At 54.9% G+C, this 27,074-nt stretch overlaps 1 protein-coding gene across 6 annotated transcripts; it reads left to right on the forward strand.

Annotated features, from left to right (window-relative positions):
• The first annotated feature begins 2,229 nt into the window (after window positions 1-2,229).
• SLC4A3 (solute carrier family 4 member 3) lies at window positions 2,230-16,386 on the forward strand. 6 transcript variants are annotated; one of them, XM_047722045.1, is made up of 23 exons: window positions 2,230-2,524; window positions 3,293-3,433; window positions 3,777-3,942; window positions 4,550-4,830; window positions 4,998-5,113; window positions 5,504-5,730; window positions 7,284-7,432; window positions 7,538-7,718; window positions 8,145-8,280; window positions 8,526-8,709; window positions 9,159-9,258; window positions 9,704-9,888; window positions 10,774-10,999; window positions 11,168-11,386; window positions 11,709-11,857; window positions 12,050-12,244; window positions 12,704-12,922; window positions 13,267-13,356; window positions 13,853-14,019; window positions 14,509-14,762; window positions 15,076-15,245; window positions 15,412-15,585; window positions 16,065-16,386. In XM_047722045.1, the coding sequence occupies exons 2-23, from the start codon at window positions 3,383-3,385 to the stop codon at window positions 16,140-16,142; spliced, it is 3,717 nt and encodes a 1,238-aa protein (XP_047578001.1). In that variant the 5' UTR covers window positions 2,230-2,524; window positions 3,293-3,382; the 3' UTR covers window positions 16,143-16,386. The 6 variants fall into 6 exon arrangements, with proteins under 6 accessions (XP_047578001.1, XP_047578002.1, XP_047578004.1 ...); XM_047722046.1 differs by lacking the exon at window positions 2,230-2,524 and adding an exon at window positions 2,630-2,647; XM_047722048.1 differs by lacking the exon at window positions 2,230-2,524 and adding an exon at window positions 2,928-3,138 and having other exon boundaries at window positions 12,182-12,244.
• Window positions 16,387-27,074: the final 10,688 nt, after the last annotated feature.

Below are 27,074 nucleotides of genomic sequence, written 5' to 3' on the forward strand. Positions count from 1 at the left end.
ATTTATTTGACAGAGAGAGAGATCACAAGTAGGCAGAGAGGCAGGCAGAGAGAGGGAAGCAAGCTCCCTGCTGAGCAGAAAGCCCGACATGGGGCTCAATCCCAGGACCCCGAGACCATGACCTGAGCTGAAGGCAGAGGCTTAACCCACTGAGCCACCCAGGTGCCCGTCAAAAAAAAAAAAAAAAAAAAAAAATAAGACGCCCTTCTCTCATGTGCTTGCTCCCAGCTCCCTGGTATTGGTATCTGGGTGGTGTGGTGGGATGGCTCCTGGACTCTCGGACACCGGGGACAGACTTCAGTGGTGCTGCCTGTGTCCCATGAGCGTTCCGGGCCTCAGCATGCAGGGTGGGGACGTTCAGGTCAGCCTGGGCGGAGGAGAAGGCTTCTACCTTTGCAGTAGGAGCTTCTACCTTTGTGGTCCCCTTTGCCGTCCGCTTTGTCTCTCACACACAGTGACCATTCTTTGTGTATGCAGGGAACACTCTTGTCACAGGAATAAAGACTCTGTCTGGGAACGCTGTCCTGGGGACTGACATGACAGGTGCCGGAGAACACAACTGGAAAAGCAGGAGGGCGGGACACCTGAGTGGGAATAACGCAAGCATTCGAGGATGACCAACTGCATGAGCTGGCACGAGTTGGGAGTGGCGGTCAGCTTCTCCTCTAGTCCAACCCTGGAGGGAGAGATGAACATGAGCATCTTAAGGGTTCTTTGAGAGGGCTGTCACCCCATCATCCCAGCAACTCAGGGAGAAGGGGAGGGACTTCCAGGCTAGAGACCAAAGCTGCCGACTCCCGGGCGGGGTCAGGAGTCCCCACCTGGGAAGAGGGTGGGAGCCTGAGATGGTCCAGGAAGACTGTGCTCAGCGGGCTCCCTGGAAAAGGCAGGGGCCTCAGAGGCATGAGTCTCTTTAAGGGAACGGTGTCCAGGGCCCAGTACACTTGGGGTCCCAGGTTGGCAGGACCTTCCTCAGGCTGTCTTGGTATTCAAGTAGCTGCTGTTCAAGTTCCTCGCCTAGAAGCCAGGGACTGGCTTGAGGGGCCATGAGGAGGACTGAGGTGTCACGGGTAGACCGGGGAGAGTCCTCTGCAATATTCCCGACTGGGGAAGGCTCCAAGGCTCTTGAGTTTTTGTTGGGAGGTGAGGGCCCTCTGTAAACAATCCTCTAGAGACTCGGCACCCAGCCGACTGACTCGGAGTGTAAGGGTTTGGGCTTGTGTATTGGCACGTTAGGGCTGCTGTCAAAATACCACAAACTAAGGGGCTTAAACAACAGAGATTCATTATCTCAGGGATCTGGAGGCTGGAAGGCTGAGATCAAGGTGTCAGCGGGGCTGTGTTCCCTCTAAAAATGCCAGAGAAGGATCTGTTCCAGGCCTCTCTCCCAGCTTCTGGTAGTTCCTTGGTTTGTGGCATGCTGACTCCATCTTCCCATGGAGTCCTCCCTGAGCAGGCGTCTGTGTCCACGTTTCCCCCTTTTGTGACTGCACCAGCCATATTGGAAAAGGAGCCCATCCTACCCCAGGACGACCTCCCCTGAACGGCCCCCCCGAATGGTGCTATTTCCATATAAGGTCATGGGATCAGAACTTCAGCATATACATTTGGTGGGGACCCAATTCCAGCCATCCCAGGTGGGTCTCGCCCCGCCCCCCCCGAGTTCTGGAGCACAGTTCACACCTCCACTTACACAGCTGACTCTCACCAGCATCTTCTCTCATCTCGTTCTCTCAACGCCTGGTGGGGAGAAGGCCAAGCATATTTCTTCTGATGGAAGAGGCTGGGGGGGCAGTTAGATGGCTGTGGCTCCCGACAGTCACCTGTACATACACACACAGCCTGCTTCCCAGCTGTGACTGTGGTGGGGTGGTAAGTCTCTCTGCGTGTCTGTTGGGGGAAGGTTGAGATGAGTGTGGGGAGGGTCCAGCCAAGGCAGTGAGTGTTCACAGACCCGCCACCTGCTCTCCCCTCTCCTCGTATGTGGCTTTGAATGTAGAAATCTTTTGGGCTGAGCTGAGACTCAGATGAGGGCAGGGGTGGGAGAGGGTCTATTACACGTCAAAGGTCACAGGGTTAAACCTCCTTCCCACGCAGAGGGGTCCATCATGTCCAGCACCCTGTCTGTCCCCCATACCCCTCTCTGCAGGCGTGGGTTTCCCTCTCTGGAGCTGGCTGGCTCACCTTCTTCTGCCCATTAGCTCCCTCCACAGTTCTACCCCCACATCCTCTCCCGTCTTCCCAAGGATTCAGGGACCTGGCTTCAGCACACAGATTGGGGGCTGCAATGGATGTAGTCTTGTGCTAGGTGCCCAATTTTCAGCCAGACACCAGAAGATCAAATTGGGATCCAGCAAGTCCTTCCAGAGACCTTTGCCCTTGGAAAAGGAGATGTGATCCCAGGGAGTGGAGGAGGGGAGAGGAGACGTGGAAACTGAGCTACAGAATCTTAGAGCCGGATGGAACCCTGGAACACTCCTACTCCAGGTTCCTTGGGCCACGGAGGGGGAAACCCGGAGGGGAGGTAATGTGCCAAGGTCAAATGTTGGGTGGTGGCCGGTGGCAGAAACCAGGCATCTGAGCCCATATTGGGACCAAAGGGGCAGGTGGTGGGTGCTTTCCGGTGGCTGTGAGCTCCGTTCCCAAGGTTGGAGGGGCTTGTGTGGGGTAGGGGTCGCCTCCAGGACTCCCGAGGGGAGGGAGGGGAGACTAAAAGCAAAGTGGGAGAGCGACCTGGGGATTGTGGGAATGTGGGGCCGTGCACCCGACCCGGGCCCTGCGTGGGGACGCCCCGGGGAAGGGGCTGGTGGGCAGGGGTGGGGGGTGGGAGGTGGGGGTCCTGCGGGGGCCCGCGCGTGGGGGCCGGGCCGGCCGGGGCGGGGTGAGTCACGGCCCGCCCGCTCCCATTGTGCGGCCTGGCGGCGGCAGCGGCGGCGGAGCTGCGGAGCCGAGCGCGAGGAGGTGGAGCCCCGGGCTGCGGGCTCCGGCGCCTGCGTCCGCCCGGCTGGCCCGGCTTGCCGCCGCCGTGGGCGACCCCCCGGCCGTGCGGCCCTGCGCGGCGCCAGGCCCCCGAGCGCGCGCGCGAGGGAGATGGGGCGCGGCGGCCGGCGCAGGCCCCGCACGCTCCGGAGCCCCGAGGTACCGCAGGGCGGGGCGGGGCGCGGCGGGCCAGGGCCGGGTCCCCCGGGTGTCGCGGGTGTGGCGGGGCCTCGCCTAGGCGGTCGGATGATCGGGCTTGGCGAGGGGGAGAGGGCGGCGGCGCGAGGCTCCTGACCCCGCCCTCCTCCCCCAGGGCTCCCCACTAGGCCCCCGCAGCGCCCCCTTCTCAACCCGGTCGCGGGTCCCTCAGTGAGCGAGAGGCTCCCGAGCTGCTTCCCCGGCCATGGCCAACGGAGTGATCCCGCCGCCCGGGGGCGCCTCCCCCCTACCCCAGGTGACTGCCGCGCGGAGGTGGGAGAAGAGGAAGGAGGGACCCCAAGGAGGAGAGGGGAGTCCTCTGGCCGACCTTGGGACCCCCACATCCGGGGATGGAGCTGGGCTAGAGGGGATGGGGAAAGGGAGGGCCTTTTGGTATTTTTTTCAGTTCTCTTGCCCCCTCTCCCCCCAAGCCCTAGGGTCCTGGGAGGCTGACCCAAGGCTGGGGCGCAGGGAGAGGGGATTGTTGAAGATGGAGGCCGCTGGTCTTCTCCACCCCCAGCCAGGGTTTGGAGTTGGGGTGGATGTGGGGCGTTCTTGGGTCAAGGGTCCTTCTTAGAAGAGGCTGTCTGAGCCTGCAGGTCCGTGTGCCCTTGGAGGAGCCCCCTCTGAGTCCAGACCTGGAGGAGGAGGACGATGACTTGGGCAAGACCTTGGCTGTGAGCAGGTTTGGGGACCTCATCAGCAAGCCCCCGGCCTGGGACCCTGAGAAGCCCAGCCGCAGCTACAGCGAGCGGGACTTTGAGTGTGGGTAGCCCGGGGCCCCCTAGTGTGGCCGCCCTCACCACCATCACCTTCATTGCCACCATCACCGTGTTCACCACTGGCTTGGTCACCCAGTGCCATCTTGTGCTGGACGCTGTGCGGGACGCTGTGCTGGGCCACCATGCCATGTTAAGTCATCCTGCCTCACTCACCCATCGCCTGTCCACCCTCCAGGGGAGCCGGGCCCCAGATGCAGAGGGAGATGTAGGGAGATGGGCCCAAGGCCTCCCTCGGTGACCTTCATCTTCACCAAGGCTCTGCTGTACCTCCAGCCCTGCTCTCTTCTCTCTGCCTCCTCACCTCTCTCAGCTCTTCTGACTCTGCCTACCCCCCTTGCTCTATCGTGTCTTCCCATGTCCCCCAGCCCCACTTTCACAGCCTGCCCTCTCCTTGACTCCCGTTCCCCCACTCTACCAGGCCTTACCAATGGCAGGACAAGGACACAGGTGTTGGGGGGAGCTGGCTCTTGAGGAAGTTCTAGGGTGCCCTTGTTTGAGACCCTGAGCTAGAATAAGGTGTGTGCCCCTAGGGTGGTGAGGGGGCCCGCTTCTGCCGTGGGGACCCCCAACCAGCTCTCCTGCACCCCCAGTTCACCGGCACACATCCCACCACACCCACCACCCGCTCTCGGCGCGCCTGCCTCCACCCCACAAGCTGCGGCGACTGCCCCCCACCTCTGCCCGGCAGAGCAGGAGGAAGAGGAAGAAGGAGAAAACCTCGGCTCCCCCCTCGGAGGGGACCCCTCCCATCCAGGAGGAGGGGGGAGCTGGAGCGGAGGAGGAGGAAGAGGAAGAGGAAGAGGAAGAGGAAGGGGAATCTGAGGCAGAACCTGTGGAACCCCTGCCCTCAGGGTCCCCACAGAAAGCGAAGGTAGGGGTCTGTTCCTGAAGGAGGGCTGAGTCCTCAGGGAGGGGTGCAGGGGGGAGAAGAGGATGCTGCAGAGGGGGCCGGGGCTGCCTGGGGAGGCAGAGGGGTGGGGGGGCGGTTGGGGGCTGAGCCCCGGTGCAGGAACCCAGGGCATGCTGCTTTGTCCACAGTTCTCCATTGGAAGTGATGAGGATGACAGTCCTGGGCTCTCTGGGAGGGCTGCCTTCACCAAGCCCCTGCCCTCGGTGGGCCCTTGCTCTGACAAGAGCCCCCAGCAGTCAGTCAGGTACTGGCCTCCAGCCCAGCCCAGAGCATGTCCCAGGCTCCCTTCTGACTCTGGCGACTGTCCGCAGCTCTGACCCTGGAGAAGAAGAGGGGAGGAGAGGAGAGGGAACAGAGGAAGGGGGGAGGGGTGCATCCTGTCTCTGTTCATAGGATTGACAAGGAGAAGAGACAAGGTGTCATTAGAGAGGAGGACAGGAATAAAAAGTGGAAGACAGACAGGAAGTGGGGGGGGCGGTGAGATGGGCACAGGGAGGTAGAGGTCAGCTTCCTTCTCTGTCCAGAAGGAGTCTGTGTCTAGCGCCCAGGGGGCTATTCCAGGCCCCACCCCAAGCTGGGGGAGGACAAAGGAACCCCCTAACCTGGCCCATCTCCACCGTGGTTCCCTGTCAAGTCCAAGGCTGCCATGGTGCCTCCTCAGCTCCTCAAGCCCCCGGGCCCGGGTCTCTCGAGTCACTGGGGAGAAGAGCCGGCCGTGGAGCCCGTCAGCCAGCTATGACCTGCGGGAGCGGCTGTGCCCAGGCAGTGCCCTGGGCACCCCAGGTGGCCCGGAGCAGCAGGTGCCCACTGACGAGGCAGAGGCCCAGATGCTGGGCTCCGCGGACCTGGATGACATGAAGAGTGAGTGACACACTGTGGCAGCCCCCCTGGCCCACCCCCCATGGGCGCTCCACAGGTGGGGAACCTAGGAGAAGCTCTGTGTTCTCCCCAACCCGGTGCTGAGTCCCCTCTGCAGTATCCCTGTCTGCTGGAATGTGGCTAGGGACGGGGAGCTCACTACCTCACCAAGCCACCTCTCTGGTTGCCAGAGCTGAGATTTCCCTTTGTGACACCTCTGCCCTTCTGTCCTGATTTTGTCCTCTGAGTCACCCCCTGAATAAGGCAACCCCCCCTTCCACGTGACATTTGGAGACATTATGTCCCCCTCCCCGCAGGGCTCCTCTTCTCAGGGCAGACTCTTTTTGTCGTCTTCACGCCAGGCCCCTTGAGGGTGAGCCACTCTTCTAGGTCCCGCTTCTTCCTACATCGGGGTCCCCTGACTTTTCGCACCCCCCTCGGCGGGGCCTGGCCGTGATTGTGGCACATTCCTTCCATCTTATCAGTGCCCTGGTTTCTGTGCCACCTGTCATCACTCACGGGGCTCTGTGCCCAGGCCGGGGGCATCACTGACCCCACCTCCCTCCCTCTTGGAAGCACAGTGTGTGGGCGGGGGTTGGTGGGGAGGGCTCTGAGCTCAGTACGTCATGGAAAGTTGCCAGGGCCTGAGGACAGGGACAGGAACAATCCGATGGCAGCAGTGGGGTGGGGGGGGTCAGGGGAGGGCGTGTTTACAGACTCAGGGTGGGGGCTGGAAGCAGCAGGGAGCCAGCCCAGGGCCGTGGGGAGTCTGGAGGCTTGGGTTGAACAAAGACCACTGATCCAGGCTCCCACCTTTTAGGAGAGCCAGGGCTGAGCGGGGGGAGCAGTGGCCAAGGGCTCAGCCACCGGGAGAACGATGAGCCTGCTGGAGGAGGCCACAGAGCCCAAGAGGGCACTGAGCCCTGGGCCTGGGGACACGGAGGGCCAGGGCCCTTGGATGGCCCCGGCCCCCAGCCCTCGAGACTCGCTGGCCTCAGAGGACTTAGAAATGTTGGTGCTGGACCTTGAGGATGGTGATCTGTGTGAATCCCCCCAGGGCCAGCTGAGCCCCATGGCCGGGGAACCAGCCTGTGAGTAAGCGGTCCACTGGGCTCTCTGTGGCTGCTGGCCTGGAAGGGGCAAGCAGGGAGGAAGGGCAAGAGCTCAGCTTGAGTCAGCCAGATGTGTACCTGTGGGGGAGACCTGGGTGCCAAGAGAGGGCATAGGGAAAGGACTGGGGGCCTGGTGACTTCATGTGGGTCATGGTGCTCTGGAATGAGAGGCAGTGGCCATGGGGGAGGTTGGGCAGCCGGGGCTTGGACCGAGTTGGGATTTGCCTTCTGACAGTGGCTTAGCTGGTGGTCCCCTGTGTTCCTATGGAATAGTCCTTCCCCTTCTCTGGGCCTGCATGTCTTTGTCTGTGACATGTCTGTGCTGGCTTATGCGGTTGTGTGGCCATGGCCCCTGGCTGGCCAGGGGAGGGGGCTGGAGGGCTGGCTCTGACTGTGAGGCCCTGAGCTGGACCCCCAGGACCACCAAGCCTGCCTGGCCTGTAGGTCACCGGCTGGAGGACAACCCTGGTGTGCGGCGGCACCTGGTGAAGAAGCCCTCTCGGACGCAGACTGGGAGGGGCAGCCAGGGGGGTTTGGCCCCAATCCTGCGCAGGAAGAAGAAGAAGAAGAAGCTGGATCGGAGGCCTCATGAGGTACAGGGGCCTGAGGGCTGGGCCTCCCTTTCCCTCCTTCCCCTCCTTCCTCCCCTCCCTCCCCTGCCATGGGCCACAGACCCTCACCCTGGGCTCCTGCCTCAGGTGTTCGTGGAGCTGAATGAACTGACGCTGGACCGCAGCCAGGAGCCCCACTGGCGGGAGACGGCTCGTTGGATCAAGTTTGAGGAGGATGTGGAAGAAGAGACAGAGCGCTGGGGGAAGCCCCACGTGGCCTCGCTCTCCTTCCGCAGCCTTCTGGAACTCCGGAGGACCATCGCCCATGGTAGGGACCCTGCAGGCCTGGCCCTGGGCTGTGTGCCCTCTTCGCCGGCCGTGGAGTTCGGCTAGCAGCAGGCTGTCCAGCTTGGGGATGCTGCTCCCCTGGGGGCCTGTGTCCCGGCGAGGTCTGGCTGCCACCTTGGAGATGTGGAGTCCGACCACCTGCGTAGCTGTGAGCTGGAGGGGCCAGGCTGTGCCGCTGTAGGCTCCCGTCCCCGCGTCCAATGCTAACCAGCGACTCCTCTCCCTGGTTTGCTCCAGGTTCCCTCTGCACATCCCTGTGTCTGGCTCTTTGGTGCCAGGTGTCACTGAGTACCTGCCGTGTGCACTGAGGGCTGGGTCACCCGGCATGTCTGCCTGGACCTGGGGAGCAAGGCGACAGGGATGGCTTTTTCTCTCTGATGGGACCCTCCCCAAACTGTGCCCCCAGGAGCTGCCCTCCTGGACCTGGAACAGACCACTCTGCCGGGGATCGCCCATCTCGTGGTGGAGACCATGATCGTGTCTGACCAGATCCGTCCGGAGGACAGGGCCAGCGTCCTGCGTACCCTCCTACTGAAACACAGGTGCCAGTGTGGGGGGCCTCGGTGGGCACATTCTTGTGCCTGTGCTCTTCCAGGATCATGTGCGGTTTTTCTAGCCTCTGCTTGAATAACCCCAGTGATGGGGAGCTTATTACTCATTCACTCTGGGACAGGACCAGCCATTAGAAAGTTCTTCCTTCCATGGAGGCAGAAGGGGTGGAGGCCCTGACCCTCCCGTTTCTCTGCCTCTCTTCCTAACTGGCCTTGCCCCTCTGCCCTCTTCACAGCCATCCCAACGATGACAAGGACACTGGCTTCTTTCCCCGAAACCCATCCAGCTCCAGCGTGAACTCAGTCCTAGGGAATCATCACCCCACCCCCAGCCACGGCCCTGATGGTGCAGTGCCCACCATGGCCGATGATGTGGGGGAGCCAGCCCCACTCTGGCCTCATGACCCTGATGCCAAGGAGGTCAGTCGCCTTGCTCGGACCTGGGCTGGGGGACTGTGGGGGCTTCTGGTTTCTCTGGAGGCCGCCGCTGGCTTCCATGAGTGGGTAGGGGAGGTTGGATGCCTGGTACCCTGTGGGGGATGTGGGGGGATCTGTAGGAGACAAGCATGAGGGCCCCTGCCCTAAAGAACCAGGAGGTTAAATGGGGTGATATGGCAGACCCAGGGGACCCATTTCAACAAGACAAGGTAGAGGTGGTGGCGGGCAGCTTGGGGTGGGAGTCGACAGCCTGAGCAGTCTCCTCCTGGTGTGGGGTGCATCACAGACAATCCCTTTCCTGGCTGGGGAGGGAAAAAAGAGGCCCCCCTCTGGGGGTCGGAGAGCAGAGTCCAGGGCTGGAGCAAGGGATGGGAAGGCCTGCCACGGCCTCCGGTCAGGGTCCCAGCCCTATTCCAGTTCTGCGTCCTCAGAAGCCTCTCCACATGCCTGGGGGAGAAGGTCACCGGGGAAAAAGCCTGAAGCTGCTGGAGAAGATCCCCGAAGATGCTGAGGCTACTGTTGTGCTTGTGGGTGAGGAGGAAGGGGGTCCTGGGCGTGTGGGCTTCCCCTGCGCTCTGCTTGTCCTCAGCTCCAGCCAGCAGGCTCCTTCCAAACCTGTTCAGGCCCCCAGTGCATCCCTGCCTTTCCTCATAGCCTGTCTCGCCCCTAGCTCGCTCTTTCTCAGTTCTCTGCTTCCTGTTTGGTTTTCCGCTATCTTAGACTGCCGCTAGTCCACAGAGCACTTTTGTGAGAATTAAAGAGAAGGACTCCTTCTCGGAGGTTGTTAACTTTTCCTCTACTCGTAAATGATAATCAATTTACAAATGTGTACACGAATAGGGTTTCTTTAGATTGGGCTTTATTTGTGCAGCACACCACCTGCTCAACTGTACAGGGTGGCCCCAGATGTTTTTCTCTGGATCCAGCCTGGACGGCTCCTCTTTGCTCAGTGCCCTGTGCCTTACTTTCCCCCCAGGGTGTGTGCCTTTCCTGGAGCAGCCGGCAGCAGCTTTTGTGCGCCTGAATGAGGCCGTGCTCTTGGAGTCTGTGCTCGAGGTCCCTGTGCCTGTTCGCTTCCTCTTTGTGATGCTGGGTCCCAGCCACACCAGCACTGACTATCACGAGCTTGGGCGCTCCATTGCCACCCTCATGTCTGACAAGGTGGGTCCTGCAGACTCTGGGCTGGGTGCTCTAGGCCTGTTCCCCTGAGGTCCTCCTCTTCCCCTGTCGCTCACTGCCTACATTCCTGGCCCTGGAGGCCTTTCTGGGTAGAGGCAGCACTCTGGAGTGGTGAGGGAGGGAGCTGTTGGCCAAAGGCAGAAAAGGGAGCCTGGGTTGGGGCTGTGAGAAGGGGAGGTGGTTGAAGGGGGAGAAAAAAGCCCAGATTCCCAAATTTTGGATATGACCTAAGACTGGAAAGGGAGGGCTGGATATGTTGATTTTTGCTGTGGCTTCTCTCAGCTGGGACAGGAAGGTCCTTTAGCCAGGGGCGATGTTGGAAACGCTAACTGACGAACGCGGAGCGGGTGGGAGCTCTCTGGACAAAATGATTCTGGGGGCCCCTACTATGCCTGGTATTGCCCATTTAGTTGTTGCATTGTGGAAAAGTCTGGAAGCTCCTAGGGGAATAGAAGGCACTCAGAGTTTCAGGGCTGTGGCCAATTGCGGGCAAGCGAGGACACGAATCAATATTTTATTTTATTTTATTTTTTTAAAAAGATTTATTTATTTGACAGAAAGAGAGATCACAAGTAGGTAGAGAGACAGGCAGAGAGAGAGGGGGAAGCAGGCTCCGCGCTGAGCAGAGAGCCCAATGTAGGGCTCAATCCCAGGAACCTGAGATCATGACCTGAGCCAAAGGCAGAGGCTTTAACCCACTGAGCCACCCAGGTACCACATGAGTCAATATTTTGACAGTTGGACTGGGCCTGTATATGTGGCCAGACACACCCACCTTGCCTCTGGGTCAGTGATGGCCCAACACCTCCTCCTTGAAGCCCTCCCAGGGGCTCTCTGGCCGCTTAGTCCTTGCCTCTCCTGCCCCAGCTGTTTCACGAGGCTGCCTACCAGGCGGATGACCGGCAGGACCTCCTGAGCGCCATCAGTGAGTTCCTGGATGGCAGCATTGTGATCCCTCCATCCGAGGTGGAGGGCCGTGACCTGCTTCGCTCCGTGGCTGCCTTCCAGCGGGAGCTGCTGAGGAAGCGGCGGGAGCGTGAACAGACCAAAGTGGAGATGACCACCCAGGGAAGCTATGTGGCCCCCGGGAAAGGTCAGACCCTTTGGGGCCCGTACCCTGCCCTCCCGCCCACTGCAGCTCCTAAGGTCATGAGCCCTAACTCCTGTATGCCAGCTTCCAGTCCCTGATGGGAAGGATTGAGCCCAGAGCCCCCCAGCAGGAGGGGGTGGTCTGTGCTCCAACAGCTCCTTGCACCCCCAGAGCTGTCAGTGGAGCTGGGGGGCTCCGAGGCAACCCCTGAAGACGACCCCCTCCTGCGGACTGGCTCGGTGTTTGGGGGGCTTGTGCGAGATGTGAAACGTCGGTACCCACACTACCCCAGTGACCTGCGAGACGCCCTGCACTCCCAGTGCGTGGCAGCTGTGCTCTTCATCTACTTTGCCGCCCTTAGCCCTGCCATCACCTTCGGGGGGCTGCTAGGTGAGGGGCAGGGGAGGCCAGGTCAGGGGACCCAGTGTCACCTGCAAGGTCTGTGGTCAGGGGGTCTCAGGCATCACTTTTGCAGGGGGGACTATACATTGAGAGGGGGCAGGAAGGGTGCAAGGGGTCGGGGAGCCTGTGACTGGAGGTGGGGGTGGAGGGGGGGGAAGGTGGGAGGGTGGGGCTGGGGAGTGGGACCTATTGCCCTACGGGGCTACTCTATCGTAGTTGGGTCCCCAGGTCAGGGTAGGCTAGATGAAGAGGAGGGGCTGGGTAGAAGGAGCCAGGCCAGGGCCCTCCCACTGACCCTTGCCTGCACCAGGGGAGAAGACTGAGGGGCTGATGGGTGTGTCGGAGCTGATTGTGTCCACCGCGGTGCTCGGTGTCCTCTTCTCTCTGCTGGGGGCCCAGCCGCTGCTTGTAGTTGGCTTCTCAGGGCCGTTGCTGGTCTTCGAAGAAGCTTTCTTCAAGGTGACAGCCCTCCCCGCCCCTCCCCAGGGATCTCATATCCCATCTCTCGGCCCAGATGATGGGGTCCCTGCAGTCTCTCTCCTCCTCCCCCTTTAGAGTTCACCCCGCCCGCCCCCATTCCAGCCCATCCCATGGGGCCCGATGTCCAGGGCAGACCACGGTGGTTAACCGCACCTCCCTCCTGGCCTCCAGTTCTGCCGAGCCCAGGACCTGGAGTACCTCACCGGCCGGGTGTGGGTTGGCCTCTGGCTGGTGGTCTTTGTCCTTGCCCTGGTGGCCGCTGAAGGCAGCTTCCTGGTCCGCTATATCTCACCTTTCACCCAGGAGATCTTCGCCTTCCTCATCTCGCTTATTTTCATCTACGAGACCTTCCACAAGCTCTATAAGGTGGAGGTCCAGAGAGGTCTTCGGGGTGGACATGGGTGGGGGCTGGGTAGCACCATGGGGAGTGGTGCACGGGAGTGGGAAGGCATGGAGCACTGGGATCAGAGGGGACAGGGAGGAGGGCTCCTTCTGGGTGTGGGCATTGCCGGGGGGCGGGACACCCTGAGCTAAGTCAGAGCTGCCAGGCAAGGAGTCAGAGCCAGAAGGTACAGATTAGAACCCCAGCAGGATTCAGCCAGTATGTGCTTGTGAGGGGCACTCTCAGTGCTGTGGGGCTCCTTTTGTAGAGGAGTGTGTGTGTGTGTGTGTGTGTGTGTGATGCAGCTCGATGTCCTGTGACCCTGTTGCCTGGTCAGGTGTGGGCGGGGTCAGCGCTCCCCCTCACAGTGGTATGAAATTAAGTTGATAAAATTGTGGTCACCTGCTCAGGGGAGTGCTAGGGCAACCTTGTAACCCACGCAGGTGTTCACGGAGCACCCACTGCTGCCATTCTACCCCCCTGAGGGGGCATTGGAAGCTGGGCTAGAGCTGAATGGGAGTGCTGTGCCCCCCACCGAGGGGCTGCCTGGCCCTAGGAACCAGCCCAACACGGCTCTGCTGTCGCTCATCCTCATGCTCGGAACCTTTCTCATTGCCTTCTTCCTTCGAAAGTTCAGGAATAGCCGCTTCCTGGGAGGCAAGGTGCGTGGCTGAGAAGAGGCGGGGGTGGGGTCTCCATGGGTTCCCCTGGGAGTTCCTGTCATCAAGCCAGTCTTCGTGCTCCAGAGGGGCGCTTTCTCCTTCTCCCGGTCAACCCATGAACCTAAACCACATCTGTGCGGTCCCTTCCCGGTCAGAAGCTTCAGCGAAGTTTAATCAGGCCAGGAACGCCGTCTTGATCTGGGTGGCACCTGTGGGATTTAGAAGGACAGGTCAGGGGATTTCTGATTCCAGACATGAGAGAATGGGGAGTAATAAGTCCCCATGTTTGTCTCCTGACCCTCACTTCCGCCTTTTGCTCCTTTCCCCCACTGGCCACTCCCAAGGCTCGCCGCATCATTGGGGATTTTGGCATCCCCATTTCCATTCTGGTGATGGTCCTAGTGGATTACTCGATTACAGACACCTACACACAGGTGAGCAGGGCCTGCCTCCCTCCAACGGGGGGTTCTCACCCCAGAGTCTTGGGAGGGAGGACACAACCCGTCCCCATTGCCATAGTGGTCACGATCACAGGCAGAATTCAGCCTTTTTAGTGGAGGGCTGACCTGCTGGGGCCATGCTGGGGTGGGCGGGCTGGGGACAGTTGAGTGGTTCAGCGGATGAGGTCAGTCGGAGTCTGAGGCTATGTGTGAGCCTTAGCCTAGACTCCTGGCACAGGTATGGGGCTGGGGGGCCAAAGGACAGTTGTTCTTGGGGCTCAGGGAGAAAGGATGTCATTCTCTGTCTGCTACCAAATCCTTGGAGGGACTCTGGGAGATGGAAAACTAATTTCCCCCAAACCTGTTCACATCCAGGTTTCCTGGAGGCTTGGTACTGTGAACACAGAGCTTGGTGGGAGCAGCTGCTACATGGGGTTCTTAACATGGGGAGGCCGTGTCCCTGAACCCCGTCTTCCTTCCCACCGTGCAGAAGCTGACGGTGCCCACTGGACTCTCAGTGACGTCCCCCCATAAGCGCACATGGTTCATCCCACCCTTGGGCAGTGCCCGTCCTTTCCCACCTTGGATGATGGTGGCAGCTGCTGTCCCTGCCCTGCTTGTCCTCATCCTGATCTTCATGGAGACACAGATCACTGCGTGAGAGGGCTGGGTGACTCTGTGGGGGAGGCCAGGGAGGAGTGGAAGGCAATAGGATTGGTGGCAAGGGTGGGGCACATGGCCCCGGGCACAGTTTCCCTCTGGGGTTGTGACAGGAGAGCCATCTGTCCCCACTACCATGTGCAGGGTGGCCGCTGGCAGTCCTCACAACAGTCTGGCACTGTTCTCTCTCACCCAGTGATGCTCACATGTGTCTCATTTGGGTTAAACCACAGTGTGGTGAGATCTGGCGTCTGGCTTTTGTGGCATTTTAAATATCCACAGTATGAGGTTTTAGCTCCAATTTGCTTCGATGTGAGAACACCACTTTGGGAACTTGGAAGAGGAAGCTGGCAGACCCTGGGGAGGGCCTTTCAGGCCATGCCGGTCCTCGCCCCCCCCCCCGCATAACGCGGGACCTGCTGCGCATGCCTGGCCCTGCGGCCGGCCTGCTCTCCCCACCACCCAGCCCCACTTCCCGTCCTGCAGGCTCATCGTCAGCCAGAAGGCCCGGAGGCTGCTTAAGGGCTCCGGCTTCCACCTGGACTTGCTGCTGATCGGCTCCCTGGGTGGGCTCTGCGGGCTGTTTGGGCTGCCCTGGCTCACGGCCGCCACTGTCCGCTCGGTCACTCACGTGAATGCCCTGACGGTGATGCGCACTGCCATCGCGCCCGGGGACAAGCCCCAGATCCAGGAGGTGCGGGAGCAGCGGGTCACCGGAGTGCTCATCGCCAGCCTCGTGGGTGAGAGCAGCCACCTCGCAAGGCCCCAGTCCCCGCTCCGCAGACCTGCTGCCTTGGACCCGGTGCCCGTCAGTCGGCTCTCTCTCCCGGGCTGGCCTCAGGTCCCTTCTGGGTCTCCAGCTGCACCCGCTCTCACCCCAACCTGCCTTGTAGCATTCTGAGCCTTTTTACCCTGAGCACTTTCCAGGTTCTCCATCCGGCTCTGTCTTCTCTCGGGCGTAGCGACGAGGCCCAGCCGGTCCCCCTCCACCAAGCCCGTCCATCCTCATGGGGGCTGTCCGAGGGGTCAGGAAGTCTGTGTCACCTCCTCCAGGCCTGTCCATCGTCATGGGGGCTGTGCTGCGCCGGATCCCGCTGGCCGTGCTCTTTGGGATTTTCCTGTACATGGGGGTCACGTCGCTGTCGGGTATCCAGCTGTCCCAGCGTCTTTTGCTCATCCTCATGCCGGCGAAACACCATCCCGAGCAGCCCTATGTGACCAAGGTAGGGCCGGGCAGCATGGAGGTGGGGAGCTGGGGGGTTGGGGAGGGGGTGCAAGGATGCCGGGGCTGGAGAGGGACAGTGTGACAATGGAGGTTTGGGGACCCGGGGAACTGTGGGTGGGAGCCAGCTGGGCACTGTTCTGTGAGACTGGAGGCCTGCTCCCCAGGTGAAGACGTGGCGAATGCACCTGTTCACCTGCATCCAGCTGAGCTGCATCGCCCTGCTGTGGGTGGTCAAGTCCACGGCCGCCTCCCTCGCCTTCCCCTTCCTGCTGCTGCTCACGGTGCCTCTGAGGCGTTGTCTTCTGCCCCGGCTCTTCCAGGACAGGGAGCTTCAGGCGGTAAGGGATGCTGCTCAGGACCCTGGACTCAGGGAGGCCTGGGTTCCAATCCCCCCTGTGCCCTCTGCTGGTTGTGAGACGGGAGGCAAGTTCTCTGACCTCCTGAAGTTTCCATTCCAGCTGTATAAATGGGCGGGTCATGGATTCTACCTTAGAGACATGTGGTGAGGATTGAGACCTGTCTGGGTAAGGCACAGAGCGGGAGGGCTTGGGGTATAGTATAGCGTAGGACTGCTCCCGATGGCTGGGAAGAGGTACTTGTTGTCATTCTTATCATCATCAGGAGTGTCCCTGGGGCAGTGACCTGAAGGTTTTTGCTGGAGGGGAGTGTTTTGGGGGGGCAGTCCCTCCCAGTCCTTGCAGACAGCCTGCAGACAGCAAGGCCTGAGAAGGTCTAGGCTGCCCCCCGGAAGAGTTGCTGGGGGAACCGGAGGGTGAGCGCCGCCTCCCTGCTCCTGCCGACCTTCTCCTTTCTGCAGCTGGACTCGGAAGATGCCGAGCCTAACTTTGACGAGGACGGCCAGGATGAGTACAACGAGCTGCACATGCCTGTGTGACCCTCTGCCGTCGGGCCCCTCAGAGACCGTGACACCTTAGTGATCCATACCTGGGCCCCAGGCAAAGCCCAGCCCCGGGGCCGGCGGGCTCCTCGCAACCCAGAGATGTGCCTGGAGCCCCTCACACCAAGGCCAGGGTGGCCCGCTGACTCTGCCCCGGGCACTGACCTTGGCTCACCCAGGCCCGTTCACAGACCAGACCGGCACAGACTTTGAGCTCATTATAACCACACTCCTTGTCTTGTGTCTGCCTCACTTTCTTGGTTCCACCCTTGGTCTGCCCGGTCATGCTTATCCAACTGGAATTGGAAGAATTCTGTTTTCAGGGTCATCAAAACCAGGGAGAGGTTTGAGGCAAGGACAGTATTCTTGGGGGAAAGGGAGAGAATCAAGACCACAGAAGGTCAGAGCTGGATGTTATCATGACCCTCTTGAGTCGTCGCAAGTACAGCTGGGGAGCGGGAGGCTCAGGGTCTGGTTCAAGGTCACATACTGCTAATTTAGCCCCTGCTTGGAAGGGAGAGCGTGGGGGAGGTGAGGGAGGAGGTCACTTTGCTTTAGCCATTAGAGAAGTCAGAGTGTCCCCAGTGGCTGTGGGGCTATAGAAGGAAATGGAAAATGTTTTCTTTCCTTGATCCCTGGCATTCCGAGAAGCAGGGACAGTAGTCCAATCCCCTAGATGCCAGGGTGGTTCTGGATTTGGGGTCTCTGGACCATTTTAGATTCTCACGGTTTAAGAGTAGCAGTTTGGGGATTCCTGAGGCCACTCCTTGTGCAACAGTCTGTTCTGCCAGAAATAACCTGGGAGGCCTTGAAGAGGGTGCAAACTGGGAGCCCATTGCATCACAGTTGCTAGGCAACCAGTAGGGATGTGAAGCCGGTTGTCCCTGTGTGGCCCCCTGGTGGCCACTCTCGCACACTGCCGGCTCTGTGCCCTCCGGGCAGGAGTCGCACTGCCATCTGGTGGACCCTCTGGATCTCTAGGTCAGAGACCCCGATAGGAAAAATTCCATTCTTCCCTGGGAGACAAGGGTTGGGGCGTGGTTCCAGAGAGGTTCCGCGGAGTTGCACAGCCCTGGGCGGCTCTGAGCATCCAGAGCCAGGATCCCCAGTTCAACCTTAGGGGGCTCTGCTTCTTACCCTTTTCCCAGTTTCCTCCCAGTGTTCAGGCCAACGGCTAGAGCTCTGAAGCTGGTCAGCAGAGAGGGGACAGACCACCGTGAGGCTGTTTGTTGTGTTTATAGGGAAGCGATGCACCCTTTGAGATGTCCTGGATTGTCATTTATGTGTGAGCATTTCATTCCCGTTGGCCCCTTTGGTCTCTGGCAACACGACAGCCTCTAACTTCATTGGGACTTTGGCCCCCTGGGGCTGTGTGAAGGCAAAATCCCCTTTCCTTTACATTGGCCAAGTCCAGGTGGAATTTCAGAGGAACTGTGCCAGGAGCAGAGAGTCAAGGTGAAAGAGCAAAGACCTAGAACATAGACCAGTGCAGAGCAGATGATAAAGGAGACGGCAGGGGCCCTGCGCTCCGATGCCTGTGGGAGAGAGGCTTTGTATGCAGGACTCTGTTCCTTTCCTGAGCCCTGATCAGGTATCTTGGCTCCATGTTGGGCCTTGGTGTGGGCGGGTCTCCCTGATTTGTCTGGGGGATGCTGGGAGCCCACAAGACAGAACCAGCTCCTTCTGAGCCTGGGAGGGGGTGGGGATGTGGGGAACTGAGCCAGGACAGCTCAGCTCCTCGCTGGACAAAGGATGTGTCTGTCATCTCTGGTGGGCAAGTAGCTGAGATTTGGGGGTTGTTCCTCCAGTGGAAAATGAGAAACCAGAGAATGAGGGACAATTGGAGTTGGTCCTGAATCCTTCACAGCCTCTGTGTTTCCTCTGACTTTCTCTTTACTTACCCTCTAACCTAATCCTTCTGGGGCACTGGGCAGCTTGACTGAGGACAGGGGAAGGAGAGGGAACCAACAGACAGGACCCCCCTCTGGCCCCATTTAGTGGCACAGCTCTGGGGGACTTGGATGGGGTTAGAGGTATTCTGAATGACAGGCCCCACTGTTACCTGCTTTGGATGGGAAGCAGTGTGGCGAGTGGGCACGAGCAAGGTGGGGCAGGACCCTTCTAATAAGGAGAACTGTGGACTCATCGCCATGTGACCCTTCCCTTGCAGCTTTCTGTGTGGGATTATGGTCCCATCCTGGGTAGCTGCCCAAAGCTTTCATTCTCGGACAAGTACAAGCCCACGTCAGGGACCAGAGAAGTGCTAACTCATTCTTTTACTTTGAGCAGAGAGGGCGGCTGGCACGTCCTCGTTCCGTGCTGAGGATTCAGCTCACTCAGGATGTCTATGCCCTCGTGAAAGCTTCTGGCTGTGAGAGCTCATAGACCATCTGCTTGGACTGCCCCGAGCCCCTCCTTCAGGGCACAGAACCTGGCAATAATGGGTCCCATTTGGCAGTCTGTGTGACATCTCTTCTTCTATCAGGTGACTCAAATAACGATCATGCCTGTTGACACTTAGAGCTTCTAAAGGGAATTCTGAGTAGCAGTGGAAAGGCAAAGCAGAACTCAAGGACACTCGTGCCAAGTGCTGCCTATACAGCGGGTGACGAGGCCATTGCTGAGAACAGCAGTAAAGCCCTGAATGAGTGGATTGAATCCTGCCTGGCAAACGGGAAACCCAAAGTGAGGCATTTGGTTTCCAGAAAAATAAATTACATAAGTGTCTGAGAGCGAGGACTTGATTGGTCCTGTGGCTCCCCCCTTGTGCAAGAAGCAAACTCCAATATTTGTATGTTTCGGAGGAAGATTTCATATTTGAGACCTCTGCTGGGATTTATTTTAATCTAGTTGTAAAAGTTGCTTTTTGTTGAACAATCCTTTGTCAGGTGCTGACCAAGGAGACAGCCTTTGGGAAATTCTTTGAGGGTGGGGCGTCCTGCCTCGATCTGGGGGGGCCTGGAGGAGCAGCAGGGAGCCCTTGGGACAGGGCTCCCTGGACCATGGGAGGTGCAGGACAGAGAGGAGGTGGTCCAGCCAGAGAGAGAAGGGGGCCTGGAAGCTGCTGGACGATAGTGTTGAGGAGGAGAAGGCAATGAGGAACACATCCAATTTGAGGCTCCCTTGACGCACTGGCCATGGCCCCTTTCCTGCCGCACCTCTGGGGCTCATGTTTGTCTGTCTTCCCTTTGGGCCCTAAGATGGGCAGAGACCCAGCTCGAGTCTTTTTTATGGCCCTCCCAAAAACAGCAGACAGTGCCCGGTCCCAGGGGTGCATGGAGGGCTTTGGGGCGAGCAGGTGTCAGAGAAGGAAGGGCCAAGAGGTTAAGGATGCTGCCCCATTGAGGATCCAGTGAAGACCAAGAATGACACCAGGAGAACCTTAAAAGAGATTCTGAAAATATTTTGGTTCTCATGTTTGTTAGTTTCACATATAGCTGTCACTTTCTTGGTGTCCAGTCGTCATAATCTCCTCAAAGTCCAAAGAGGCATCATGGGTTTCTTTCTGAGCCAGGTGGAGGGAAAGATGTTGGGGATCCTGCATACCAGGCTGATGAGCTGACCATGGTGGGTGGGGTGCCATCAGAGGCCCCAGGAGCTGTAGGAGCCAAATGGGGGCTGGACAGGGAGCCGGAGAGATGGCCCTGGGGCTCAAGTCAGCAGGAAGCATTGTGGTCCTGCTTAGCATCCTGCTCCCCCAGTGGTTCTTCAAAATGCTAATGACAGAGGGACCAGAGCACATCTTCGTGCTGGTTGTGGAGGGCCCATTTATACAGGGCTTCTTTGTGAGTGCTCACCCCAAAGTAAGTAGGTGCCCAGCACTCACCCAATTCCCACTATAGCTGAAAGTCTCTTCTCATTCTTGCTTCTCCTTAGTGTGGAAAGACAAATACGTGGAGTGTTTATTTATTTTAAAAAGGGCAGGACCATGTCTATTTCTCTTCTGTTTACCAAGCAACCTGGAAGTCAGTATGTAGCGTATTCCAATGTTTGGGGTGATTGGTTGGGATCTATGATATGTGAGGCCCTTCCTGGCTCTGTTGGCCTTGCTGTTGTTGGGGGACATTGGGTTTCCATGGCCAGAGCATGAGGCTGGGAGATGGGAGTCCTGGGTTCTAGCTCGGCTCAGGCATTAGGTGATGACTTCAGTTGTGTCTCCTCATCCTCCTGGCAGATTCGCGATGTGGCTCCAATGCTGCTTGCATGCACCTGCTGTTCTTCTAACCGACCTAGACTACTGTAGGGGCTGCCTCAGGAAGGGTGGGAAGCAGGAGGCTCTAGGGCCATGGTAACCATCCCCCCCCGCCGTCCCCACAACCACCTCTGGGCAAAGTTACTAAGCTTAAGAACATTTCCTTAGCCTTGCCAGGAAAGTAGATCCTGGGGGAGTCTGCTTTTCCATTCCCAGGAGAATTAGAAACTCAAGGAGCACAGGGTGTGAGGTAGGGTGAGGAGTGGGGATGAGCCATGATCTTGGAGCATGACTTCGGGAGTCATGACTGAATAATCAGACAAAGCTCTGAGAGATAAGCAGAATTCAATTAGATGGAAGTTTAATATCCATGAGGATTGTGTGGTTCCCAAGGCATAAAAAGCATATGAAAATAACGCAGTTTCTTTCTTTCCTTCTTTTCCCCTTTCATTCTTCTTTTTTTAAAGATTTTATTTATGTATTTATTTATTTAACAGACAGAGATCACTAGTAGGCAGAGAGGCAGGCAGAGAAAGAGAGAGAGAGAGAGAGAGAGAGGAGGAAACAGGCTCCCTGCCCAGCAGAGAGCCAGATGCAGGGCTCCATCCCAGAGTCCTGGGATCATGACCTGAACTGAAGGCAGAGGCTTAACCCACTGAGCCACCCAGGTGCTCATCCTTTCCTTCCTTCCTTCCTTCCTTCCTTCCTTCCTTCCTTCCTTCCTCCATCCCACCCTCCCTCCCTCTTCCTCCTTCCCACCCCTTTCTTTCTTCCTTCTTTCTTTCTTTCTTTCTTTCTTTCTTTCTTTCTTTCTTTCTTTCTTTCTTTCTTTCTTTCTTCTTTCTTCTTCTTCTTCTTCTTCTTCTTCTTCTTCTTCTTCTTCTTCTTCTTCTTCTTCTTCTTCTTCTTCTTCTTCTTCTTCTTCTTCTTCTTCTTCTTCTTCTTCTTCTTCTTCTTTCATTTTATTTTTTAAGTAGTCTCTACACCCAACATGGGGCTTGAACTTACAACCCTGAGATCAAGAGTTGCAGGCTCCACTGACTGAGGCAGCCAGGCACTCCTAGAATGCAAGTTCTTTAGAGTCTGATGGGAAAATTTATAGTGACATCCCTTAAGGGTCAAATAAATGCAAAATCAATGTAGGTCCTGGATAGGGATTATGGACAGGACTCTGGGTTGAAAACTAGTAATCGATCACTAGTCTCTAAGGAGGTGGTCTCCTTGGCTGTCCCCATCTCTAAGTTAGGAACATAAAGGCTGGAAATAGGGCTTGACTGGTCTGTAGGGTCACCAGTGAGGATCCAGTCAGCATCTACTCAAAAGTTCTTACTGATGAACAACCTTAGTTAAAAGAAGGAAATTATCTCTGTTATGGATAGACATTTTAGTAGTCCAGTGAAAACACAAAATTCAGCGCACAAATGTAGGGAATATTCAGCACACAAATAAGGGAATGACAATTGTAGTTTTAGTATCTTCAAGTTAAAGGAATTTGTGTATATATTATTGTCCTGGCCTGTTCCGGTGGGTATAACAGAATACCATAGATCGGGTGTCTTATGAACAACAGAAATGGATTACTCATGGTTCTGGAGGCTGGGAAGTCCAAGATCAAGTTGCTACAGATTTGGCATCTGTGAGAGCCCACGTCCTGGTTCCTAGATGGCTGTCTGTCCTCGCACTGTGTCCTCATAGAGCAGAGGGGGTGGGAAAGCTCTCTGGGGTCCCTTAGAAGGGCACTAATACCATTTCTAGGGACTCCACCCTCATGACCTGATCATGTTCCAAAGACTCCATCTCCTAAATACCTTCCCACTGGGGGGCTAGGATTTCAATATACAAATTTTGGGGGACACTAATATTCAGCCTGTGGCAAGGATACTTCATGTATGGGTGAATTTATTTTATAAAGATTTATTTATTTATTTTAGGGAGAGAGAAAGAATTTTTTTTTAAAGATTTTTATTCATTTATTTGACAGACAGAGATCACAAGTAGGCAGGTAGAGAGAGAGAGGAGGAAGCAGGCTCCCCACTGAGCAGGAAGTCCAAACCAAGGGTCTATCCCAGGACCCTGGGATCATGACCCAAGCCGAAGGCAGAGGCTTTAACCCACTGAGCCACCCAGGTGCCCTGTAAAGAGAGAATCTTAAGCAGACTGACTCTCTGCTGAGCAGGGAGCTCAAGGCAGGCCCTATCCCAGGACCCCGAGATCAGGACCTGAGCCAAAATCCAGAATCAGATGCCCCATGGACTGAGCCACCCAGGCACTCTTAAGTCGAAATCTTTCTAAATTTATGTATAGTTTGAAAATTTAAGAGAATATAAGCTCGACTATTTTTTGCATGCTTAATTTATTAAATCTTATGAGACTCACTTTAGTACTTGGGAAGCTTTGTCAGTCAGATGAAGTACTTAAAGAGGAATGGAATATATTAAATTTATAAACACTGCTTAAAATGTTAAAGAGCTTTAATTAACTAAGTGTATAAATGGGACCAAACATTAATCAAAAGCCCTCTCAGAATGATTGTTAATATTTGCTAGACTTATAAATAGGATAATAAGCTTCCTAAGCTGATTTTAAAAGCTGAAGGAAGGGCAATGCATTTCGGAATCTCTATTTTTAATAAATCAAATACTAATTTTCAGGCCCCAAGTAGAGCTACACTTGGTCTTTTCTGTACGCCAGAACCACACCAGGAATAAAAGACTCCTCTAAGCAGCGAGTGAGCCTTCAGTGGTGCTGGCGGGAACAGGGTGAGTGGAAGTGGAGGAAAGGAAATAAGATTTCAAGCTAGCTGGTTTATTCCACCCAATGGAATAATTGGGAGGCTGCAGGGAGATACTCAGTAAGACACTGAGTAAGGATGGTGTGCGAGGTCAGAATTGCTGACCAGGGTGTGTAGCAACTAACGGGGGAGGTCAAGGCGGCTCTGGGAGCTTCACCGCCCCTCTCAGCAAGACCTTCTAGGTGCAAGCCCACTGCTCTCTTAGCTGTAAGCTATTCCTCAAGTCATTTCTCTTGGGCAGGAGATGTTCATGGGAGAGGCCCAGGTTTTTGTCTTCCAGAAGGGTTTGCAGCCCAGGGCCCGTGAATGTACATCAATCAAAATGCTTATTTGCACCTCACAGAAGCCAGTTCCAGCCAATTTAAGCAGAAACAGAGCTGTTGAAACGTCACTCATAAAGCCATAGGGAAGATAGGAGAATCCAACTTGAACACGTTATTGGCCAGAGTCACTGTCAAAGACACATCCTAGGAAAAGTTGGGTGAGGGGCACCTAGCTGGCTTGGTCGGAAGAGCTTGTGACTCCCCTAGGTTTGAGTTCGATCCCCACACTGGGGTATAGAGATTATTTAAAAACAAACAAACAAACAAACTAAAAAAAAAAAAGGTGGGGTGAGAATGCTGCTGCCACAACTGAGTGTGACCTTGTGGTGGATGCCTTACCTTGTATGGATGCCCCAGCTGGCCTGGAATGCCCACCAGAAGGATCCCCCACTATCCCACTTCTCTGCATGGCCAGTGCCTGGCCCACGGTCTTGGGGGGGCACATCTGACTCTACAACCTGACCTCACGTGCCTGTGTCCACACTGCAGGGAAGGCTGGGAATGAGAATGGATGTCATTTCTAGCTTCTGTGGTCGGCGATGGGCTCTGATTTCCTCCAACACTCATGACACTGGTGTGCTGAAGCCAGTTTATAGCAGTTAGTTGTTCAAATTTCAGGGACTTGTGCGCTGGTTGTTAAACATAGTCATTATTAATATATAAATTATGGTAGCTGTACTTTCCCCTATTTTTCCTGCAGACTATGACTAGAACCCCTGGTCATTATATATAAAAGAAACACAAGAAGATTCTGAAAGGAGATAAGTAGGCAGATCAGCTAGGGACCTTGAGACCTGAACACATCAGTGATTTCCTTGGGATTTTTTTCCCCCTCATATTTCCCAAATAAGGAGCTATAAAGAAGCTGGCAACCCAGAAATTGCCAATGAGTACAGACAAAAAAAGCTCCTACAAAGGTCTGCTCTCTCTAGCCAATGGCCAGGAAAGGAGCAAGGTAACAAGTAGAAATCTTCTCAACAGTAACTGCCAAACACCAGAGAAAACTGTGGCCCCATCTGCACTCATGCCAACAAGGGCTAAGTGGGGAGCCTAGACTTCCAACCTTGAGAGATCCTCACATCCTGCTGGGATAGTGTCACAGAAGGCCAAGTAGGGGGCCTACACTTCTACCTCCATTTACTAGTAAGGAGGCACATTCTCCCACACCCCAGGGGGTGGTGTCAGAGGAGGCCTGGTGGAGAGTCAGAACCATTGCCCAGCAGAAGGAGACAGATTAGAATATTATATAATGATTAAAACAACCCTCTAAGAAAACTTCAACAACAGAATTATGAAATATGCAAAGCAAAAGTCGATTCAACTGAAAGGAGACACAGACAAATCATAATTATAGCTGGACACATCAACAGTCCTCTCAATGATCAATAGGACAGTTAATAGAAAATCAGCAAGGAGTTAGAAGAGCTCAATGACATCATCAACCAACAGGATCAGATTGACATTCGTAGAAGAGTGACCCAATGATATTAGACTATTTACTCTTTTCAAGTGCTCAGGGAGCAGGTACCAAGATAGGCCATATCCTGGGCTAAAACAAATTTCAGCATGTTTAAAAAAATTGAAATCATCAGAGTTTGTTCTCTGACCGTGGTGGAATCAAACTAGAGAATCAATAAAAGAAAAATAACAGGAAAATTAACAAACACCTGGAATCCAAACAACATGCTTAAGAAAGAAGGCAAAGATGACCCAAATAAATGGGGGGACATACTATGTTCATGGATTGGAAGACTCAGCATTACAAAGATGTCAACTGTCCCTAAATTGCTGTACAGTTTTAATGCAATTTTTATTAAAATCTAAGCAAGATTTTTTGGTAGATATGTACAAGATTATCTAAAATTTATATGGAAAGGTGTAAAAACCAATAGCTAAAACAAGTTTGAAAAAGGAGAATAAAATGGGATAATATGGTCTACCTGATTTCAAGACTTAATACATTGCTACAGTAATCAAGACTGTGATACTGATGGAGGGATAGATACATAGATTATTGGGACAGAATGGAGACCTCAGATATAGACTCACACAAATATGTGCAACTGGTTTTTGACCAAAAGTCAAGAGCAAATCAATGGAGGAAAGATAGACTTTTCATCAAATGGTGATGGAATAACTGGACATTTATAGAAGAAAATATGAGCCCTGGCCTAAGTCTCAGACCTTGTGTAAAAATTAACTCAAAATAAATCACAGTCTTATATGTAAAACTTAAAACTAAAAATTTTAAGAAAAAAAGATAGGAGAAAATCTTTATGGGCCCAGCATGCTTCCGCTGCGTCACTCTGCTAGGAGAAAAACTTTACATTAATACTTAAGAAATTCTTAGACTTGGCAATGAAAGCATGATCCATAATAGGAAAAATTGATAAATTGGACTTTATCAAAAACTATAAGTTTTGCTCTTCAAAAGACCTCAAGAAGATGAAAACATTAATTGCGGAGTAGGAGAGAATATTTGCAAACCACATATCTGATGAAGGACTAATATCTAAAATATATGAAGAATTTCTAAAAACAATAGCAAAAACCAAATAATCCAGTTTGAAAAATAGGCAAAGCACATGAAGAACCACTTCACTGAAGAGGATATATAGATGGCAAATAGACACAAGAAAGATGTGCTTATTTGTTAGCCTTACCAGGGAAATGCAAATTAAAGCTGCAATGAGATATCACTACATACCTATCAGAATGGCTAAAATATAAAAAGAGTGATAATCCCTAAATCCAGTGAAGATGTAGAGAAACTGCCTCAATAAAAGAAATTTTATTACATTGCTGGTGGGAGGGTAAAATGGGATAGCTACTCTGGAAAACAGTTTGGCGGTTTCTTAAAAACCTAAACATGCAAGTACTTCATGACCTAGGAATTGCACTCCTGGGCATTTGCCTTGGAGAAATGAAGACTTATGTTCATACAAAAACTTGTACACAAATATGTACAGCAGCTTTATTTGCAATAGCCAACCCAAATGTCTTTCAATGGCTGAATGGTTAAACAAATGGGAATACTAGTCAGCCATGAAAAGAATGATCTTTTGGTACACACAACAACAGGTCTGTATCTCTAGAGAATAATGTTGAGTGAAAAAAGACAATCTCCAAAGGTTATACCCTGTACGAATCTATTTATGTAATGTTCTTAAAGTGGCAAAATCATAGAACTAGAGAACAGATAACAGATTAGTGCTTTCTGGGGTTGAGGAGGGGATACAGGTAGGAGGGAAGGAGGTGGCTAGGAAAGGACAGCCTGAGTGGTCATTATTGCGATGCTGTGTCCTATATCTTGGCTGCATCAATGTCAATATCTGAGTTGTGATATTGATCTCAGAATAAAAAGCTGAATTTGAAAAAATAAATTATGTAAACCCAATGAAATACATTATATTAAAAAAGCAAAGGTATTAAATACTTGAAATTTGTTACTCCCTAATTATTTTATTACTTTCACTATTGTCTGTGTCCTTGAAGTTATTTATGCCTGTTGTACCCATGTGGTGGAAATAGTATGTAACGATGGGCTGCTATGCCTTTCTCCCCAATTCTGCATTCAGTGGATTCACGATAATAGCTTGATCAGCCTTAGTGGGAGTGTCTAC

This window comes from Lutra lutra, chromosome 3, assembly GCF_902655055.1.
Source record: "Lutra lutra chromosome 3, mLutLut1.2, whole genome shotgun sequence".
NCBI lineage: Eukaryota > Metazoa > Chordata > Mammalia > Carnivora > Mustelidae > Lutra > Lutra lutra.